Source organism: Gymnoscopelus microlampas (assembly GCF_963454915.1).
Source record: "Gymnoscopelus microlampas genome assembly, chromosome: 20".
Lineage (NCBI taxonomy): Eukaryota > Metazoa > Chordata > Actinopteri > Myctophiformes > Myctophidae > Gymnoscopelus > Gymnoscopelus microlampas.
Window position 1 is genome coordinate 26,697,051 of NC_139957.1, and position 22,225 is coordinate 26,719,275.

General features: G+C 40.0%; 1 protein-coding gene across 1 annotated transcript; it reads left to right on the top strand.

The window, feature by feature from the left end:
* The first annotated feature begins 3,431 nt into the window (after positions 1-3,431).
* ncmap (non-compact myelin associated protein) lies at positions 3,432-21,879 on the top strand. The gene is made up of 4 exons (XM_084044111.1): positions 3,432-3,606; positions 18,858-18,958; positions 20,176-20,260; positions 20,629-21,879. The coding sequence occupies exons 2-4, from the start codon at positions 18,871-18,873 to the stop codon at positions 20,909-20,911; spliced, it is 456 nt and encodes a 151-aa protein (XP_083900237.1). The 5' UTR covers positions 3,432-3,606; positions 18,858-18,870; the 3' UTR covers positions 20,912-21,879.
* Positions 21,880-22,225: the final 346 nt, after the last annotated feature.

Consider the following 22,225-nt stretch of genomic DNA (forward strand, 5'->3'; position numbering starts at 1 on the left):
TGAAAGGTGGGAAGAAAAAAAAAACGGAAGAATTTCCTTATTACGAAATTAGTAAAAATAAATGGCGATGGTGATGACACAATTGGAAAAACCTTTTTCATTACTCATTTGTCAAAAAGATGTTAGTCACAAAGGAAGAAATTCATACTAAAATGCAGCAAGAGGAGAGCAGAAGAGAGGAGGGAGAGGCAAGCAGATCAAGAGAGGAGAGGAGTCAGGCAGTATTGTTTGTCTGTCAGTGTTTCTCAACCTTTTTTGGGCCAGTGCCCCTATCCAATACCCTTACCGCCCCCCACACCTAATTAAAATGTAAGCTTTATTTTGGTTGTGTAATGCTCTGTCACATCATGCCTGATGTGACAGGGACTGACTTGCCTGTGACAGGGATGTCAGGCCCTGTCACATCAAGCCCCTCTCCCAGCACTGTGTAACATGGCCTGACATCCCTGTCACACAGTGCTGTGAGAGGGGTCTGATGTCACAGGCCCTGTCACAGGCATGTCAGGCCCTGTCACAGCGATTCACTCACTCACAATTTCTTATGTTTTTATCTTGATTAATTGTTGTCAGGTGGAATTAAATAAAACACCAAGTTAATTTGACCTCATGCTTGATTTTCAGTCTCACTTTCTTCAGCAAAGAGTAGAATTTGACTGTAGAAGCAACAAGTGGTGAATACTGCTTACACCAATTGACACCACTTTTGTCAATTGGTGTAGTTAGTATCACGGTCAGTTTCATGTCAGTATCATGGTCAATATGATGTCAGTATCATGTCAGTATCAATGTTTCTGTGTTCTTGAAAGAGTCCTTTCATATTTCGTATTAAAAAGCCAACTAGATGAGAGATTCATGATCTTAGAGGACATCTGCATGACAGATGTGATGCCTTCTGTCCGTCATCATTTAGAGGTGCAACGGTGAGAGGCTCAGAGACTTTTCCAGGTTGGGAGTAGGCTACTGACTAACGAGTCAGTGATGAGGCACATTCTGTACCACTGTCTCTTTTTGTCCGTAACACAAAAACCCCTCTCTTCTTGCCGAGGGAGAGTGGGGAATTCCTCTTCACAATGACCCTTACTGTTTTAGTGACCAGGAAGTACGTTTGAACGTGACTACGTGTGCACACCTAAGGGGAACAGATCAGGTTAACATGGACCCGATGGGTGCTAATGGGCCCAGTGTCTGCATTCCTTAAAGGCATGATCTACAGTTACAAAGGTGAAAAGCTTCAGATTTGCCACAGGAACTTTAAGTAATGCATTAGTTCTTAACAGTAAAGAATATTTTGGGGGTTTTGTTAAATGATTATTGTGCAACATACACATTGTTACATTTAGGTGATTTATGTAAGTATGGATCCAACTGCTATATTCTGGCTCATTTTGATTGAAGACATTTCTTAGTTTTTGTGCATTATATTGTAGGTTACTGTAAGTTCAGATCTGATTTATTTTCTTCTTATTTTTTATTATACCTATTCTTTCAAGGAAAGCTTATATGGATGACTTTTCTCAACTTGATTAATTGATAAATGACACTTTAGCCTGTAAAATCAAACTATATACAAGCAACTGCTCTTGTTTGCAGTGTAGTAGAACAACACAGTGGTAGAGTCCATTGTGAAAAAATCTGATCTAGGGCTGTGGAAGTATATATTCATGTAATATGCAGTGCTTGCGATAAAAAAGAGCTTCCACCATCTCAATGTGGGATACAAGGAAAGCAGGCACGTAAACAGTAGCTTTCAGCCTACACAGAACCATCCATGTCTGTCCACCTAAATGAAGTTTAGTTACACTTTCTAACAAAGGAGCAACAGTGACTTGATTTCTAGTCACGGGCACCACCTATATAGCCCTTGGAGGTAACATGAGGCTCACTCCTGACAGACTGCTATGGAAGGCGACAAGGCGTGTTATAGGACTGTTTCTCTCAAATGTACCCTTAAGGGTCTGTAACCCTGAGAGGGTACAAATGGAACATTTTTTCAAAATCCTTTGGAACCTATCTACACTGTACAATTCTCAGTGTTAATGTAACTCTCAGAGTTACAGTCAACTAAGGGTCCATTTGTTTGTTTGTTTATTTTCACATATTTAAAAATGACACACAAAGATTCAGTAAAAATGTGAAGGAGAATGCCTAAAAAAAAAACAGGGGCTTGAGAAGTGGCATTCTCCGGGAATATTTGTACATTCATAGGATAAAATTACATCAATGTGGAATATACACATCTATTACAAATAAAACATTAAAAGACATGTCCTACAGATGAAGAAACAAAACAAATAGGAGGTATTATAGGATGTGTTATATAGGATATTATACAGGATGAACTATAGGATCTGGTGAAGTGGAACGAGACAGAGACATTGTTGCAATACCCAGTTAGTCACAGGCAGACAGGTGGAGAGAGAAGCAGAGACAAAAGTTGAGTCCTCACGAAAACATTCTCCTTTCCTATTCAGAGGGCAACTTGCCAAGTCTGTTTAGCTTGAAACAGAATATTCCCTCCAAGCGACGCAGAGAGAGAGGTGGAAACATGATATAACCTGGCTGTATATTTTGTGGTCCCAATCGGTGGCCTTTGCACACCTGCAGTAATTCACATGGTTCATTTACGACTGGACACACAAGAGGGTGATTAAGAGAAGATTAAGGATATTGTGATGATAACATCTCTGAACCCCACATATCTGTATGTGCAAACACATACACACACGCGCGCGCGCACACAATATACACACACAATACTGTAGCCTACACACACACACACACACACACACACACACACACACACACACACACACACACATTGCTTTCATGCATGACCTTAAATGAATACTAATGTTTTTTCTTTTCTTCCTTCAGGAGAAAGAAACACACACTCAGAGACAGTCGCAGACAGAGAGACACACACAGGCCCACGCAGCCGGCCACACCCTCTTCCTCTGCATGTTCGTGGAATCCTGGGGGCATGAAACAGTCTGACTGAAGCGCACGTCGTCATCACGCGAGAAAAAAAAAGAAAAAGCACGGAGGAGGGAGCTCTGCTTTTTTGATCAACAGCTGTCGGCACACCTAGGGGCCCGGCAGCAGGACCTGAAAAACCAGCTGCTTGGAATTATTACACTCATAGAGGGGAGGTGCCGTGGAGAGCGTGGAGCCCATCCTACTTTTTCTCCTCCTCCTGCTCCCCCTCCTCTTCCTCACACACATGCTCTGATTCCCACAGAAACCAGACACACATCTCTCTGCTTTTGTTGTGATTTGTTTTTTCTTTTTGCGTCCGGGTCTCTGTTCATTTTCTCACTGCACTCGTGGAAGTGTCACTGTCACTGTCACTGCAGCAACAACAGGATTGACTTCTTTGCACTCATTTGGGAAGGCAAAAAAAACAAAACAAACAAAACAAACATAGCCTACTCCTTTCTTTTCCCCCACACGGTCCCGGAGCTGGTTTGTCTGTCAGCTCCGTCTGCCCCTGGTACAGTGGACTACAGTATGCGCCCCTCGGTCGGCTGAGGCAGAGGGGGCCCAGGTGCTGCTCAGGGTCCCACCTGGAGAAGGCTGCGGCTACATCGAGAACGAGACGCTCAAAAGGTGAGTTTAGTGACACTGATCACAGAGAGGAAAACTATGTCAGTTTGTTATCAGGTACGTTTTACAGTAGGTAGTGAGGGTGTTATTCAGTACACTATGGTTGCTGTGTGTGTGTGTGTGTGTGTGTGTGTGTGTGTGTGTGTGTGTGTGTGTGTGTGTGTGTGTGTGTGTGTGTGTGTGTGTGTGTGTGTGTGTGTGTGTGAGTGAGTATGTGGGGGGGGGGGGGGGTTCTCCCAGCAGACAACATAGCTGGGTGACAGTTGAATCTCAGGTGGTCAGAAATAGCTCACATTCCAAACAGCACTCTGATTTAGAAATGTGCCACAAAGGTCAGGATTGAATCTAAAGGTTTCATGTATTAGTCATCTTTAGTGCTTTGTTACACTCCTAACGGTCCAATGCTAGTTTGCAATGTATCTGGTATTGGTGTATTATGATATCTGTAGACCGGAAGCACTTATCATATCATCAGTTGCTGATGTGCGACAGGAAAATATGACGGCATGTGCAAAATGCATTGGCTGTTATGTACAGCGTCTATATGACACTGTTCAAATGCTTCTTCTGTGAATTGATTATTGGAGTTTTATATTTTAAACCATTAAACAAAAATAACCTGGTGACATATATGACACAATATGTACTGTACATTAACTCTTTAATTAATATTATATTAAACAAAGTTTGTTTCGAGCTAAAGGTATTATTGTTTGGACCTGTAATAATTGTACAGGTGAAACATTTGACCAATAATAGGCTATATTTGACAGTGCAGCTCTAGATATGTGTCACCTGTTCTCCTAGAGTGTAAAGAAGTGATTTACCATGTAAATACATTATACAATGTTTAACTAGACAAAATTTACGTGTGAGCTGCGACTGGCAGGTTTACGCAGCTTGAAATGACAGACCATGGTTTATTGGATCACTTTGAAGTTTTAATGGGACTATGACCAGTTAGGTAACTCTAATATGGTGGACATATTATTAGGATTATGTTAGGGGTTAGTAAACCTGTTCCATTGATGGGCTGTTAGGGTTAATGTGAGCTCCCGCCCTTGTTGGAAAGCTACCATCAGGAGGAATGTATACATGTAACAGTATAATAATACTTAATAATAAGTATGTCACACACAAAAGAATTGGAGTGAAATCCATCAATCCACCTGATATAATGTCCTGCTATTTTCAGAAATGAACCTAGTAAACTCTGACAGCCAATATTCCATTATAGGACTAATTTACTCAAAATATATTGCACAAGTTGTACAAATCAAAATAAGCAATATTTTCAATCTTTGCACTTGATAGACAATTAATTGACATAGATTGCAGTTAAAGACCCTAAAGTAAAAATGTATACTAGCCACACACAAAGAAATTCAAATAAATGTTGGCAATAACTTTTTTTCTTTCTACATGAACACGTCTATAGAAATTCACTGCTGAACAAGCAGTTGCATATTGGTTGCTATGAGCTTTTCATGTTATTCAGCACATACATACTGTACAGTATATTAGATGAACACTATTCCCAACTACTCCTGCATGACTAAAGAAGTAGAGAAGATTCATGCAAATGTAGTGACACTGATTCATTTGTTGAGATAAATGACTGCAGAGAATGTATTGTCCAAAGTTGCATACTTAGTACTTACAACTTGAAACCAGAAATAATGTTATTGCAGTCACTTTTTCAGAATGTGACACTTCTTGTCTAACTATATTGCCAAATTCAAACTTGGCCACTAAGTTAATTTAATACAGCTATGAATGCCTCCACGACAAGTACTGTATAAATCCGCTTCATTGTTTGTGACTCCACTACACAGGGCTGCTGTGTCTGTATATTTGTAACTTTACCTCTCTGTAACTCTCTATAAATACCCTTTTGTTATGTCTTTTGAAACTGAGCGAACAATACATTGTGAGTTGAGAAGCTATTATGCAAGGACACCATTTTCAAAAGTCCCTTTTACATCTTAACCTAACAGGTACTTATTTGTCCAGAACAGCATACTGTTTGCAAGATGCTATCTTGAATATAACATTTAAAAAACACTGAGTGGAGAGCAAATCTCTGCCAGGAGACATGACCCTAATTATCGCCATCATTGTGTCTGTGTGCATGGTGTGATGACATTGTTTTGGCATTGTGCTCATGTATGAAAAGGCACAGGGCAAAGGGGGGAAAGGCTATGATAAAGGATGCTAATCATTAATGCCTGTCAATGATATTTGTACAGGGCCAAACTGGGAACACAAATTAGGCCGGGAATGTAAATTAGGACGGACCCCATGACATGTCTGTCCAAAGTGACATAAGAATAATGAAGTAGTTAGAGCAGGCAGCTAATCCAGCTGATCAGTCAGTCTCATGGTAATACAAAGTAGACAATTTATAGAAATAACTGTGTGGTTCCCCTGATGCAAGTTGTGGGTTGCAGCTGTCCAGACTCGAGGACTCCGCAAGGAAAAATTGCATTTCTATGACATAAAGTACGATGTTTCCCATTTATTGCGCCCCTATTGTCAGAAGTGAAAATGCTTTTGGAGGTTGGCTCTAAATCAGTGGTTTTCAACCTGTGGGCCAGGGCCCACTGATTGACCGTGAGGGTATTGCAAGTGGGCCCCCAAATAATTGCCAAAACACTAAGATTGTATTGATAATACAACATTGATAACAAAAAATAAATGAGAAAAACAAACTTCATGGAAAGAAATGTTGTCATTGTGATAAATAGGAACTTTATGTGGGCTATATTGATCCAAGCTACTATGTAGCTCAATCAATTGATTGATCATTAAAATAAACATGCTCTGAAAATGCATGCGGCCCACCCATCTGCCCCTCCCACTAATTTTGGAAGCCAATTAGAGTCATGAAATATAAAAAAGCTGTTTGATGGTCATTATCACATGACTCCTGAGTTCATGTGTTGCTACTGTACTTAATGTGGTGAAGACAGGTAAAAAGAATTGTTTCTGCAACAGACATGGTGAAGTTTTTCACAATTGTGCGGGTTTTAGTGTAATTGCATTGGCTCTGCACCATGTGACAATAAGAAAAATATTCTGGAATTGAGTTCCTTGACCTTACCGGCAGTGTGCACAAGACATTTGACGCTGATCAATGTAGTTTCCAAGATTAGTCATGGACACACACACACACACACACACACACACACACACACACACACACACACACACACACACACACACACACACACACACACACACACACACACACACACACACACACAGTCACACACACAGTAACACACCCTTCCTCACATGTGAGGAAGTTTCAGGTTCATATCTGAATGTACTCCTGAGAACTGAATCACACAGGCAGGTTAACCATCATGGAAAGAGTTAATGTGAGAGGGATGGAAATAGTGTCAACAGTAAAGGTCGTCTATGACCTGTTGATGACGACCTCTCTCTCTCTCTCTCTCTCTCTCTCTCTCTCTCTCTCTCTCTCTCTCTCTCTCTCTCTTGTGGCCCGACGGCTTCAGGCTGCATTTTCTTATTAACCTCTGGACTGGCTCTGATTGACTGCTTAAATATTGACTCAGACCCTCATTTGACGAAGGTCATGCTTTGCATGTGTTTATGAATGTGTTAGTACGAGACAACACTACGTACGACCTGTTCATGTCTGTACGTGCGTGCGCCTGTGTGTGTGTGTGTGTGTGTGTGTGTGTGTGTGTGTGTGTGTGTGTGTGTGTGTGTGTGTGTGTGTGTGTGTGTGTGTGTGTGTGTGTGTGTGTGTGTGTGTGTGTGTTTTTCTGCATGTAATACATGTATAGAGGAAGAAAGTCTAGCCATATAACAATTTTGTCTGGCTTTTTTTTCCTCATATAAAAAGAGGAAACCAAATTGTTCCTGTTCTGTGCAGAGACTCTGTTCTCTAGGCCAATAAAATGATGTGTTTGCTGAGGAAGGAAGAGAGGATATTGAATCCGCACTGGAGCTGAATAGCTGTGGTTGGTGGAAGAGCACACAAACCATTATCATAGCAAAGGGAGAGCTTGCAGATAGGGAAAGGGGAAATAATAAGCAAAAGACAAATAAATGGACTCTCATTACTTTCTGATTTCTTGCCTCCAAAATCTGAAGGCGGTTCATTTCAGCTATTTTGAATAGCAATAAACACCCAAAGATGACTCTAATTGAAATTCAGCCAGTTATAGAGGAGGCCATATAATAAAATTAACTGTAATCTGATTTACGTGAGTTTTTAGGAACTTGCTTAATTAGTTATTTTTAATATTATTATTATTATTTGTATTATTACTATTATTTGTATTATTATTACACTTATTATTATTATTATTATTATTATTATTATTATTATTATTATTATCATTATTATTATTATTATTATTTATTTTGTCTCGTATCACTTCCTAGCTTGAGATTACATACAGTATTGTAAGTGAAATGAATGCAAAGGTAAATACAAATTCAGATAAAAGGTTGATATGAATGAAACATAAAGAAATTAGACATATTTCAAAGTCATATCATGGCTGGTTACATTGCCTCTTCAACATCAATAGTACATACCCTGGTGTGTGTCTTTCTGGCCCTGTACAGCTTGTGATGAATTATCCACTTATCAAGGAGCTGTCACCTCTGCAAATAGCAAAGATGATATATGTGTCATTACTAATCTCTATGGCCTAATAGTCAGTCAACACAGGTTGTGTAATATTTGCTGTCCAAAAAGGAAACACAGTAAAATCTGTGGGAGTGTGGACTCCTTAAGTCTCTAAGTGTATAGACTATATGTATTTTCTAATATTTGCTATTTACTACTTCATCAAAATGTGAACGTGTCTTTGTTGCATATTGTGAAATGATAAATTATGTTTTTGACATGTGTGTAAACATATTAAGCCATTTGAAGATGTATTGTACAGTAGGTCGTAGAGTATTTCCCATTATATTGCACTTTGTTGCCAACTTTCATTTCATAGTCTAAAATGAATCACATAGATTAATCAAATTGTAGGGGGAAAAAATCATTAGTTGCAGGCCTATTAGACAATCCATGTCTAAGAATTGCTTGTTAACAACCTCCTTCCTACCAGTGAGGACTGTTTTCCATTTGTCACATCATATAATCATGTCCAGCACATACGGTACGTCAGAGCCCATGTAATCTCTACGTCATTTATTGACTGTCTGTTCACTGGCGTCAGTTGGGTTTCATGAGTGAATCGTGTGGTAGGTCATAAACAGCTGAACATGGCACAGATGGAAATGTGAACTTGCCAATGGGTCTGCTTTGGTTCAAACGTTAATTACAATTTAAGGCCCTTGTGTGATACATGGCCACTACCAATAAACAAGGGGAATTATTATTAAGTATTATTATTTTATGTCACAACAAGCCAGCTCTCCCCCTACCCTTCACATGCACCACAGGCTATGGCAACCAAAGCAAGACAAACTTATCTACTGGTCAATAGTGCTGGATAATTGGCCAGATAGGCATGGATATGGGAGGGCAGCCTGTTGAGTTTAGAGTTGGGCGAACTTTGGACAACATGCTTTATTCAAAAAGGGCTGTCCTCAGAGTGCAGATCTTCACCAGGCTGGGTGGCCTACCCAGGGCTGTGTCAGTCGTGGGGTGCAGCCTGGCAGGACGTGAGGAAGAGGCGCGGGGAGATAGAGATTGTACAACCTTTCGTGTTGCACCGTCACTTCTGCTCCTATGGGCAGAAGTCAAGTGAAAGTGCTTTTGGAGCTGTGCTAGAGGCCCCATAACATGTGATTCCAATTTGGGGATGATCAGATGTTGCGTTCATGACATACAGTATGACGATTTTGTAAGAAATAAGCCCTGCCCACAAATCTTCGTTGTCTTTGAAAGCTATTACAGGCTAACAGTATGGAGTATCAACGTTTTACGGTCATTGTCACATGACTTCATGAGACCATTTGTAACTAATTTGGTGAAGAAATCATGTTTCTGCAACAAACAGTGACATTTGTAGCATTTGTGGTGATGGGTGTAAGTGTAATCGTTTTTTACACTGTGTTGTTCAGATGCCCCTCAAAGTGTGATTACAATTTGGGGTAGATAGGATGCTGTACAGGCCAAAACATAAAGCGGCCTGTTATTGTGCCACCACGAGGCTGATTAGAAACATTTGGGGGTTTGCCCAACTGGGAGTGTGCATGCAAAGTTTGACGCCGATTGGTCTAGCGGCGTCCGAGATTAGCTGTACACATACGGACACACAAACCTACAGGGGCGAAAACATAATCCCCGCCTCCCAACCCGGTGCCCTGGTGATGATACGTAAGGCTGGTGTGTACACTTTACGTGCAAAAAGGTCACACAATGCAGCTTTAATCGCTTTCAACCTGGTGTCCCTATTTTGGGCATGTCATTATAGGCGAAACATTAAAGAAAAAGACAAAGAACTTCAACATTTTAGCAAATAACAAAAATAGCAGATCCACCAGCTCACAACACGTCCCAACACTACACATTGTGAGCTTGTAGATCAGCTATTTTAGCTATTTTGTGTACGACGAAGTGCAGGTGTATAGGTCTTACAAAGTGGTTAAGGCTTTGAAAATGACACCGTATAGCAGTGGTTTCCATGCAACTCGGGTGCTTAGGACTCCTGCGACTCCTGTTTTTCTTTTTTAATCTTATTAGGTGGGTCTAACTGTCTCTAATTAGACAGCTACAAGAAAGACAAGGGCACAAGGTGAATGTTGCGAACCACTGCTGTATGGACAAATTGATCGGCCACCACATTTATCCTTATTTCAAAAGCTGAAATCAAACATCCTAGATCCTTTGCTTATAACATTCCTGGCACCAGATCAACAGTTATTTCATCCAGGAGTCAACCTGGAAGAGAAATCTAGACGTATCACCTCCCTGTGAACTTTAACGAGAGTCAGCAGGGAGTACCTGGAAGCACTGATCTGGAGCCACTTGCTAGAGTCAGTTTTTGTTATTAGAGATGGAATCTGATTGGTTGGTCCTGGAGCAAGTTACAAAGTAGTAGAAGATTCAAAGTTTCTCAAATCGGTGGTAGTTGTTCTCTTATTTCTTGTATATGCTGAGCCAAGATATAATAAAGTAATATAATAAAATATAGCATATTCACAAAGAAGAGAGAGTCTACACTCACATTGCTCATATCTGTATTTATACTTTCCACGGGGAACAAATAAAGTTGCATGGATGATTTGGCTGGGCCTTCCTCTGTTTGCTCTGACGTAAAGATGTAAAGTAAACCCAAATACGCTGGTGAGCCAGCAGTATCAGGCTATGAATAAATATCAGCTTGTTCTATTTGCAAAATCTGTTCGTCTCAGTAAAATTGTCACCCACTAATGGCCCATGCTGCTTCTTACACACAACCAGATGAAAGCGGTTTTAACTGACTGACATAAAGACTGCTATCAATAGGTAGGCTAAAAATGAAAACAAGACATTTTGGGCTGAGAGTGACACTGACACTAGAAGAAAGATCATGGGGGCAGGGACGGATTAACCCCCACACACGTTTCTTTTGGGGGGGCTAGTGAAAGTTACAGGTATGGTGTGTATGATATGAAATCCTTAATCATATTCCATCATATATGGAAGGGCCCCTGGAGCCCAGGAGCCCTTGTCAAGGCCTCAAACCCAGCGAGAATCACTGCTGTAAATACAGAGGAAGGGCCCACACATTTGATATTTAGATTAACCTATACATTTCATTTTAGTAAATTGTCGATGGCCGTGCGGCCCAGTTCCCCCGAAGGGCCCCTGAGAGCCAAGGGCCCCTGGGCCACGGCCCCGGCGGCCCAATGGCTAATACAGCCCTGCATGGGGGTCACTCAAATGGTTAGGGTTCATCCTTTGGGGAGACAGACTGACTGACTGACTGACTGACTGACTGACTGACTGACTCACTAATTGACTGACTCACTGACTGACCGCCAATGCCAAACTCAGTCAGAAGCCCACCAATAGTGGGGCTAAAAATGATCATGTTTAATTCAGTGAGCTCTAATTAACATGTTATGTGGCTCTGTGATGTGATGAATCTGTAAAGTTGCTGATCCACCCATGATGACTGTCTCATACAAATTTTGTGTCCAGCTGGAAAAGTGCCCTACTTGTTGAATCAAGTGCCACCTGAATGAATGTAACTTAGGTGAACAGATCTCCCCAATGCGGCCCCCTCTCACTGCTTGCTAGTCAAGCTCCAACAATTTGAGTGTGTGTGTGTGTGTGTGTGTGTGTGTGTGTGTGTGTGTGTGTGTGTGTGCGTGCGTGCGTGCGAGCGTGCGAGTGAGTGAGTGAGTGAGTGAGAAAGCAAGCGTGCATGCGTGTGTGTGCGTGTGTGTGTGCGTGCGCGCACACGCAACAATATGCAACTGTACAGAGGCTGCACTTCCTTGTTCCAGGGTTTTCCGCTATTCATAGCTGATGCAAATTTTGTTCTCGTTTAAAGCACTCGCTCTCAGGCCTGTACAGAGAAATGACTTGGCCCCTGAAAAACTCCAGTGAATGGGCCCTCCCCAAGCCAGCTTATCTCCCATTGACGCATGCGCTCTGTCTCTACTACAAGAGCAGATTAATGCAAACTGTGAGAGACTTCCCATGATACACTCTATAGGCATTCAGTCACACTCAAACATTATTGAGCTTTACCTGGCTCGTTGTGTGGAATGCATGCAATTCTTTAATATACAGCATGTGAGTAATGTACAGTTCCATGTAAATTGCAAAATATGGGTCCATGGTTTTCAACCAATTAAGCCCTATACACTTCGTAGTATACTGAATAGCGGAAATAGCAGATCTACAATCTCACAACGCTCTCGCTCTAGCTTGTAGGGGTTAATTTAGCTATTTCGGAAAATGTAAAAAATAATAATGATTAGGAAAAAAAAGATTAGTAAATACATGGGAAGTAAGTAGGGAATTTATTTTTCATTGAGCTGAAATGGGCAACTAAGCTAAACTGGGCGGCAGCGGCTCAAGTGATGAAATGGCCACTTGGGAATCAGAAGGTGGCCCGGTTTGACCCCCGGCTCTCACTGAGTTAGTGTCGAAGTGTCCTTGAGCAAGACACTGAACCCCTCTGCTCCTGATGAGCAGGATGGTGCCTTGCATGGTTCTCTCTGCCATCAGTGTGTGTATGTGAATGGATGAAAGTAATGCACATTGCAAAGCGCTTTGGACAAATGTGGTGTATAAATGCACCATTTTTCTTTACCATTTAACTGAAAAGCCTATGAATCATTTATATTTCTCAAGTGACACAGTGAAAAATGAAATAAGCTGGAGAGAACATGTTGTAGATTACGCCACTTCCAATACCTGTTTTTGCAGAATGTTTTTTCATGCTACGGTAGTTTACTGTAGTTTGTGCCTCTTCACTGTGGAAACGATTAAGAGTGCTTGTTTTGACCCTAGGGTCATACTATGTAGTTCCTTGTGTGTTGCAAGGTAATTAAAAAGAAGGTACGGTCATCTACGTCATTTTCGCTATCTAGCAATTCTAGTTCCGGATCCAGTTTTGCCTCCCATGCGTGCCTGACTGGCCTGTGGACTGACCCTACCTTCTTCTATCTTAGCTTTCATGTGTTGTCTTCCCTGTGCATGTCTCTCCCCTCATTGGTCTATGTGTGATTGAGTGGTGATGAGTGACTTATTGAGTACCAGCTGGTGTGTGAGTGGTAACTGATTGTGGTTGAGTGTGAGTGGTTGACTACTAGGTGGAACTAGCTGGTGATTGGCTCCTGTGACAATGGGCTCAGCTATAAAAGTGGATGTCACCCGCCTATCCACCTGTTTCTTGGCTGTTTGTTTTCCACTTCCTGTCGGATTTCATTGGATATCATTAGTCATCTGACCGGTTTCATTGGATTTCATTGGATCAAAAGACAGGAAGTGGAACACAGTGAAAAGCCTAGGAAACAGGTGGATAGAGGACTTTCTCCTTGCCAGCCTGCAACCATACTAGATCTTTAAGGTACTTGTCAGTGTTTTAGCTTTGTCAGTTAAAGTGGCTTACAGCCTTAGTAGTGTAGGGAAGGGTGGCTTTTTGTCTCCGCCAGGCCGAAGGCATGGTGGAGAGTATGTTTTCACTCCATCCGTCCGTCCGTCCGTCCGTCCGTGTGTGTGTGTGTGTGTGTGTGTGTGTGTGTGTGTGTGTGTGTGTGTGTGTGTGTGTGTGTGTGTGTGTGTGTGTGTGTGTGTGTGTGTGTGTGTGTGTGTGTGTGTGTGTGTGTGTGTGTGTGTGTGTCCGTCCGTCTGTGAACACCTAATCTTTTGGATTGGTCAAGCTTCACGTGACATCACAATATGTAATATAAATAGATAAGACAGAATTAGGATCAGTAGTTTCTAGTATGATACTATCATCTTCCTGACCTGGCGGAGACCTGTGCTTCTAGTTTGTTTTGTTTTTCTTTAATTAGATTAGGTAAGATCCATGTACTTTGTTTTTCTGTTAGGATAAAGGTAAACATAGGATATTCTTTTTTTTATTTGGAAATTACCCATGTTTCAAACTTTACAATAAATTATTTTAAACTGTTGTTGGTTGGTTGAGTTTGGGGACTGGGAGTGAGGGAGTCCATTTTTATGTTACACCTGGTGACCCCTAGGCTGTGTCATAACATTGATTTGAGACTTTTTTTTAATAACTCTTAAGAATAAAATGCATGGAACACAGAACAATGAGTTCTTAACAGCCGTCTCACTTCACTTTCTCACTTCTGTTTGCTTAGAGTATTAACAAGTGTGTGTGGGTTGTTGGTGCATGCAGTGTGCGACGTGCGCGTGGGTGCAAATAGTACAGTGCTTTTACTTATACCCTCAGTATAATGCTCCAACATGTTGCTTACACAGTATTTCTCAGTTAAAAATATATCATCGCTGTTTAGCCGGAAACCTTGTATGTCCAAAACTGTTGCTTTTCAGGAAATGTAAATAAGAACCTGTGTTCCAATCAATCAATTGTAATTATTTATTCACAAGTCCTTGTTAATAGTTTTCATTGGTGAAATATTTATAAAACCCACAGACCGGTTTAACCACTTTCAAGTTTCAACCTGCCGTCCATATTTTAGACATGTCATTATAGGTGGAAAGTTTATGGGGCAATTTTTTTTGGTTTCTACGATGATATATAGCATAGCAAAATGTTGGGCTTATTTCATGCCTAATGCTGTCTTCCTTGGGCTCCTTGTGGCAATGGATGTGATGATGTGTTTTTTGGCAACACCCATCAGGAATACACAGATGGTACTGGATACAGTCCACTTTTACAGTACATTCTGTTGTTTTCTTGGGTACAAGTCAGCTATTTGTTTGTTTGGCCATATTATGGAACTGGAAACAAATTAAGCTTTTCCTTAAGCCGTCTTAGAATCATACTTTCAATGGTTTAGTGATGACATTACACGCTCAGCGATATTCAGTTAACCACTTAAGCCCTACTTTATACACGTCATACAACACATAGCGAAGATAACTGACAAGCTCCCAACACATCGTATTCCTTGTAGATTGGCTATTTTCACTATTTTGGAAGTAATACAAATAAAAAAGAGATTATGATTTTCCCAAAATAGGGATGCTAGGGTTCATTTGGTAGATGTGATGAATAGAAACTGTACATTTCCAGAACTTAGAATAAGAAGAATTTGCTACAATTCACCTCTGCTTTCTGTTGACATTTTTCCAACTTAAACAATAAATCTTTAAACAAGTGTCATCCAAACCCTCTGAAGTGTTTTCTGGGTTATCACCAAGCCAAGCCAAGCCAAGCCAAGCCAAGCCATGCCAAAAGAAAGGGGAAGTATCCCTTACACTACAGGGTGTGCTCTGACCTGTGTTTTGTTTGGATTCGTTCCTAAACAGTAATAGATAAAGGCCTACTGTCAGTGATGGATGGTCTCTGTTGGAGTCATTAATCACCACACTGTAGATTAAATCTATAAGAATGTTCCTGTCAGGTACAATGAATGCGCAGATATACCGGCTGAGGCTTCTGCATACAGAATACAATTAGGAGTATGTGCATATTGCCTGACTATTCACATTGTGGAGGGGAGAAATATACTGTGAAATGAGCTGGCCTAAATCAGATGAGAATCCTAAAACTTTGCCTGGAGTCCTTTGTGGATGTCCTGGCCCAGGAAATCCACAAAATATTGATTAAAATGTCATGTTAACAATGAACAAGGTATTGTTCATCTCATCACTATAAAATCTTGATAGAAAAAATCTCTATTCTATAATAGACCAGACAGACTAATATACCTTGACCAATAATACAATTTAACAAATGCACCTTGGGTGGAAACCCTGCCCTGCAAATAGCTAACGTATCCAGCTCTACTGTACATATCTTGATTGTGACCTTGACCGTTGACCTGTTTGCCCCAAAATATATCATCTCTTTGGGGCCGCCTACTGATCATTCCCTTGAAGATCAGGATAATCTGCCAATACGTCTTCTAATTATCTAGCTAACAAACAAGCAAACACACAAACAGACAGGACCAATTACAATGCGTGGCAGGGTAATTATAGTATTAGAGGGAATGAAGGGCACTCTCCTCAATAGCATTGTGTTATCAAGTCAGTAGGGCAGAGAATTAGAATAGGGAAGAGACATAAGTGAGGGCCTCAGGGAGATTTGATATAATCCAGCAGGGGTAAACGTTATTACAAAGGCAGAAGGGTCAAAGCCACTAACCCATGTCTGAGCTGAAATTCCTTGCTTTTAAAGTTGTACACATTTATACATTACAGTATGTTCCATAACTTTATTGGGGTTAGGGTTGAGGGAACATACACTGTAGGGCTGAGAAAACATATATACGCTTCCCATTAGGACATAGGACATTTTAAATTGCTAATATCCTGTTGGGACAGTTGAAATTACTGGTGGATTCTAAATCTAATTAAAAGAAAACATTTCTTGAGTAATAACAGAGAGAAAAAAAGGGGGGAGCTTTTGTCAATGATGGTGTCTGGTTATGAGTTTACTTCATGCCGAATGCCACTAACAATCATTTAATCTTTACAACCGCGTTATCTGTACTCATCTATCTACAGTACATTTCAACATTGTGTTTGGTTGTAGCTGTTCCTTGGAGACATGAATACAGGCCATCAATCTGTCTGATGATAGCACTTCCAGGAAGAAATGCCATTCATTATGCTCTGTAGATGAATGAGTGGATGTTAGTTGATATGTTAATAGAGAGTTGTGTTAAATCATGTCTACTATATGTTAGACACTCATATGACTTCCTATGTGGATCCAGAGATCTATGATTAGATTTTTTTTTATTGCACTGTAGCATGTAAGACACACAAGTGGCCGCTTACTAGAAAATGTTGTGTTAATTTAACTCTGAGAGTGTACAAATGTAACCAAATGGATGCTTAAACTACATTTACATTTACACTCAAGAGTTACAAATGGATAATTAACTCTGAGAACTTGACTGTGTAAGAGGCAGAAGGTATACGCCTAGGCTACTGTAGTATATCGGTTCTTTCCACTCTATTTGCCTTGTGTCGCTATAATGGCCATTAGCTCAACCATTATAATGCTTTGGTAAACATAGTTGAAATATCCTCATTCCTTTGTTTCTTGGACAATATTCACCCATTCACTGTGCCACCCAGCTTCTGTATGATTATTGTTCTCAGCCTTTTCTTTACTCTATACTGTGCATTATTTTCTTTCCCCAAAGATTGCGTAAGAGTTAGCCCGGTGAAAGTGTTGCACAAACTCTTCTCATGTTTGTTTAACTTTTTCACACCTGATACCTACAGTACAGTGTTGCAGGGTAACGCATTACATAAGTAACATACAGTATTACATAATGAAATTACTCCAATGGGCAGCGAAGTGATTCAATGCGTTACATTGACAAATTGGGTAATATTTTACAGTTACAATGTCAACTGTGCCATTACTTTCAGAAACTCTGAAATTTTGATGTATGACTTTTTAAGCTTACAGTAAGCAGACTAATGCAGTTTGTCTACCATACCCTGCAGTGATAGAGGGTGCTCTAACTTCTGAGTTGTTTGATTGATTGATTGAGTACTTTATTAATCAGCATTGTAAGAAAGACAGTAAGGCTAAAAGGATAACACAAAAAAGTCCTGGGGACTTGTTTCAATTATGGTCCTATTTCAATGTCCTTCAATTCATCAACATAGCTTAAGAAATTAACACAGTAATACATGTCATCAACAAATTATACATTGAAATGTAGGCTGCTTAAATGGCATTATAGCACCAATAACATTATTGCCATAGTTCCCTATTCAAGTGGTTCCCCACCATTTTTCTGAGGCTGAGAACCCCCAACATGCACACGCACACCCATGCATGCCAATCTTAACCACTTTAGCTCCATATACTTCATGTATGATGAGTGACTAGCAATATAGTGGTAGCTAAAAATCCTGAAGGGGGGCGTCAAAAAGTGTCATTTGGTATCTTGGTGGGTCATAAACAGCTTGGCTTAACATTAGTCTTGCGTGGCCAGACTATTGCCTCCCACAATTTACAAATGCTTCCGGCATACATCTATGCATATGCTATGCATATGCTATGCATATATGCATATATATGCTATATAGCATTCAGAGATTGTGGCATAGTTGTCTGAGACTAGCTTAACATTGACTCTCACCAATATGTCATCAGCTACTATGCCACGCCCCCCCCATGGTGACGATACGTTGCCAAGCACTATAGCAATGCATTGTTTTTAGATCGTCTATTTCCTTTTTTCTTTTTCTTTTTGCAAAGGTCTTGGTTATTTCTTACTATTTTTACAATATAATGACGTGCCTAAACGTTGAAAGTAGTATCACTATAGATTTTCTGCAACATGTTTAAGATTGTAGGTTATTTTGTGAATGTAAAGCACAACTAACACAAAGATAGAACACTAATGCTCTTAATTGAAATGTTTAATGTTTATTTTTAAAGTAATTTACCAAACACTGGATAGTGGATACCTATTATTGCCTAGTTACCAGATGGCAATGTTGTGTGCTACAGGATGTATGAATGTATTTGCACAGTATGGAGAATCCATGTATTGTGTGTTTCTGTCTGTGTGCTGCTGTGTTGAACAGGCTGTGAAAACAAATTTCTCTCTGGGACAATAAAGTCTCAAATCAAATAATCTAATCCTTACATTTTATTTTGTGTTTTGTCTTCCCCTTCCAGGTTGTTGCTGAAAATGCAAACTTCAACTGTCTCACCAGTGACCAACTTCACCACAAATACAACCAGCACGACCAAATCTAAAGAACAAGTACTCATCCAGAGTATGTATAAATAGACTATATTTGTGTGTGTGTGTGTGTGTGTGTGTGTGTGTGTGTGTGTGTGTGTGTGTGTGTGTGTGTGTGTGTGTGTGTGTGTGTGTGTGTGTGTGTGTGTGTGTGTGTGTGTGTGTGTGTATTTGTTTACTGTCTGTGCATGAGCATTTCTGCTTGTTCAAGCCTAAGTGTATTTGACTTATTTTTTATAATATTTTTGTCTTTGTTGACCAACAATATGGACATTTCTGAAACATAACTGAGCGATACCAGCTACAGTTACAGTGTCCCTCATGGAAGTTCAAATTAACCCATTAAAACCAGGAAAGCATCAGCGTCATATACAAGCTTGCAGCGCGTCACGACATCTGCTATTTTTGGACATTTTGGGGAAAAAATGAGTTTGAGTGTGAGAACTACTGATTTAGACAGCATTTGTATAGAATGGGCCTCAGGTCTTAATGGGTTAATAGGACATTATGACTGTAGTTAAGATAAGCAACCTGAGTACGTCAGGACGTTTAATCAGATGGACTGCAAGGGAGTGGCAACAATACCTTTTAGAGCTTAGACAGAAGGGAATGCGTTGAGCAAAATACTGTCTGTACAGTCTGTACAGCAGTGGTGCGCAAACTATAACTATAAAGATATTAACTAATTTTACTGGGGACCCCACTGAGAACCACTGTTGTAGAGCATGCCTGTAAATGGTCTCCAAAAGCTACTAGACACTATGACAAACTCAAAAGATTTCACCATGTGAATGAGATGGGATGTGAAATGTCCAAAGACAAGAGGGGAAATAACTAGAACTGTCCACAACTAAAACAATTCTTGGTAGCCTAATAACAGCCACAGGAATTAGTTGACTAAACGATTAGTTGATTGTGTTTGCAGTATACTATACAATCATGCAGAGACCAGCTTTTTCAAGTTGGTGAGGTTGAGACATTCTATGATTTCACAATGGCTACTGGCTATTGTACACTGGTATATTTAAAGGGCTATAGTTAGAGTTTACAGGAGATATGCATGGAGCAACAATTAATAATAATAATAAAATAAAATAAACATCTAATCAGCTAACAAAGTCTTTGTCGAATAAGACCAAACCGACCGATGAATCGATTATGGGGGCACAGCCCTAGAAATAACACTGAAGAAAATGTTTTAAAATGCTATTTTCTATTTTTTCTCTCTCTGTGTCTCTCTGCTTATCACAGGTTCTGGGGCTATGATTGCTATCATCGTCATAGGGATCATCATAATACTCACTTTTCTGCTCATCATATTAAAGACTTACAACAGGTACGGCAGCATTCCTTCAACACAGACGATGAATGGCCATGTTGTCATAGGCCTCATTAAACTATTGTCCAAATTAAACAGTGATGCTATTTTTATACAATCCAAAGTGAATGAATCGCTTTCTCCTTCTGTTGCTTCAGCTGCTACTATTTCTACTGTGATAAATCAGTTATATATGTTCATCATGGTCCATATGTTAGTTACTTTTTAGCTAACTTTTGTTATCTAAAAACTGTATTACCAACATTGTTGATAATGCCGTATACAGTATTACACTTTTAACTCACAAAATATAACCTCATTGTGTATTAATTTAATTGGATCCGTTTTTCTTAACACTGTGACAAAATCTTTCTCACCGACACCAGGCGGACCCATGCAGCTAGAGTATTGGGGGCCAGTGGGGGCTCCAAAGCACGTCAGAAGAAGATGTCATCATGGACTGTCCAGAGCAGCATACCAATGGGTAATATTGGCATCAACTCTGTGTCGGGCAGCTTAGCCAATTCCCACCCATCCTCTGAGAATGGCTTCCACCTCCCCAGAGTGGACCTGAACAGCATAGAAACAAGTAACATAGAGCAATACAGCACGACCAGTGGATCTACAGTGGTCACTATACATGGTGCTCCGTTATTAGACAACACATAGCAACAAGACTAATAGATATTGCTCTTACATAACGTGGAATCAACTATGTGTTTCTTTCACCTGAAGTCACCTATTACTGTGAGGATGTTGAGAGCATCCTAGCAACGGTCGACTGGCTCCTGTGGAAACAGAACCCATAACCTTATAGTCAGTGTCAATCTCAATCAACTGAGCCACCGCTGGTCACCACACGAATACCAAGAGACCTTATGGATGTACACAAGAATATACAGTATGAACAAAATGTTGCAATGCAATCAGTGGCCATACAAGATGGATGGGCACAAAACTGATGAGTTAAAATGAACACTTTTTTTTTTGGTGAACATAAACATTTGCTTTTTTTTGCCCTCCCCCCTAATTATTATTATTACAGTCAGTGTTCAGCGCAAGAGAGACCTTCATCCCTCACTGTCTGTGCTTTTTGCAGCTGTTCTGACACCAACTGGGTGACTGGAAAGGAGATTATATTTTAGAATGTTGATGTTCTTATTGGCCACACTTGGTTGAATGAGTGTAGGACACTGCATGGAATTGCAAGAACACAAACTTCTGTGAAAGCCAACAAGGATATGAAACAAGATAATAAACCTGCATCTGCATTGTATCCATTTAATTGGTTGCATGTTGTAGTTGTAGATTGTATTATTTGGTAAATAGTGTCCATTCTGTTTTGCCACTCCTGGCCTCCTCCAGCATACTGGAGTTAATGACTGTTTTTTTTATTTTTATGAACCTAGGTCTAGGATATAATTACAATGTATTTAATACCGTGCAGAATAAAGAGACCACGGCAATATTTTGTGAAAAGTTGATATTGTTTTGAACTCTATCACTGTGTGCTGACATTAATCCTTAATTAGTCTGACACCAATGGATTTTGCACTTTATTTTTCTTTGTTCCATCCCTGTTTTAATTATTGTTCTTTCAATGAAATGAAGTGAAAATAAATGTTGATATTTCTAAACATGTCTATTGTGTCTATTTACATAATTAAGCCTACCTTAAGGCTTTAGTGGTTACCAGCGGTGTGAAGTAACTAAGTACATGTACTCAAGTACTGTACAATTTTGAGGTATTTTTTACTTTCTTCAGTATTCTACAATTTTCAATAATTTTACTTCTACCTCACTACATCTCAGAGGACAATATTGTACTTTTACTCTACTACAATTATATGTATCTACAAGCTCACAATGTGTCGTGATGCGACGCATTGTGAGCTTGTAGATCGGCTATTTTCAAAAGATTTTTTAAACATTTTGAACTTGTGATATGGGGACATTCTGCACAATGAGTAGGCCACTTTTAAT

Coding starts and splice junctions, on each gene's coding strand:
- ncmap (XM_084044111.1), top strand. CDS start 18,871: ATGCAAACTTCAACTGTCTCACCAGTGACCAACTTCACCACAAATACA. Junction 18,959..20,175: donor AGAACAAGTACTCATCCAGA/GTATGTATAAAT, acceptor TGCTTATCACAG/GTTCTGGGGCTATGATTGCT. Junction 20,261..20,628: donor ATATTAAAGACTTACAACAG/GTACGGCAGCAT, acceptor CACCGACACCAG/GCGGACCCATGCAGCTAGAG.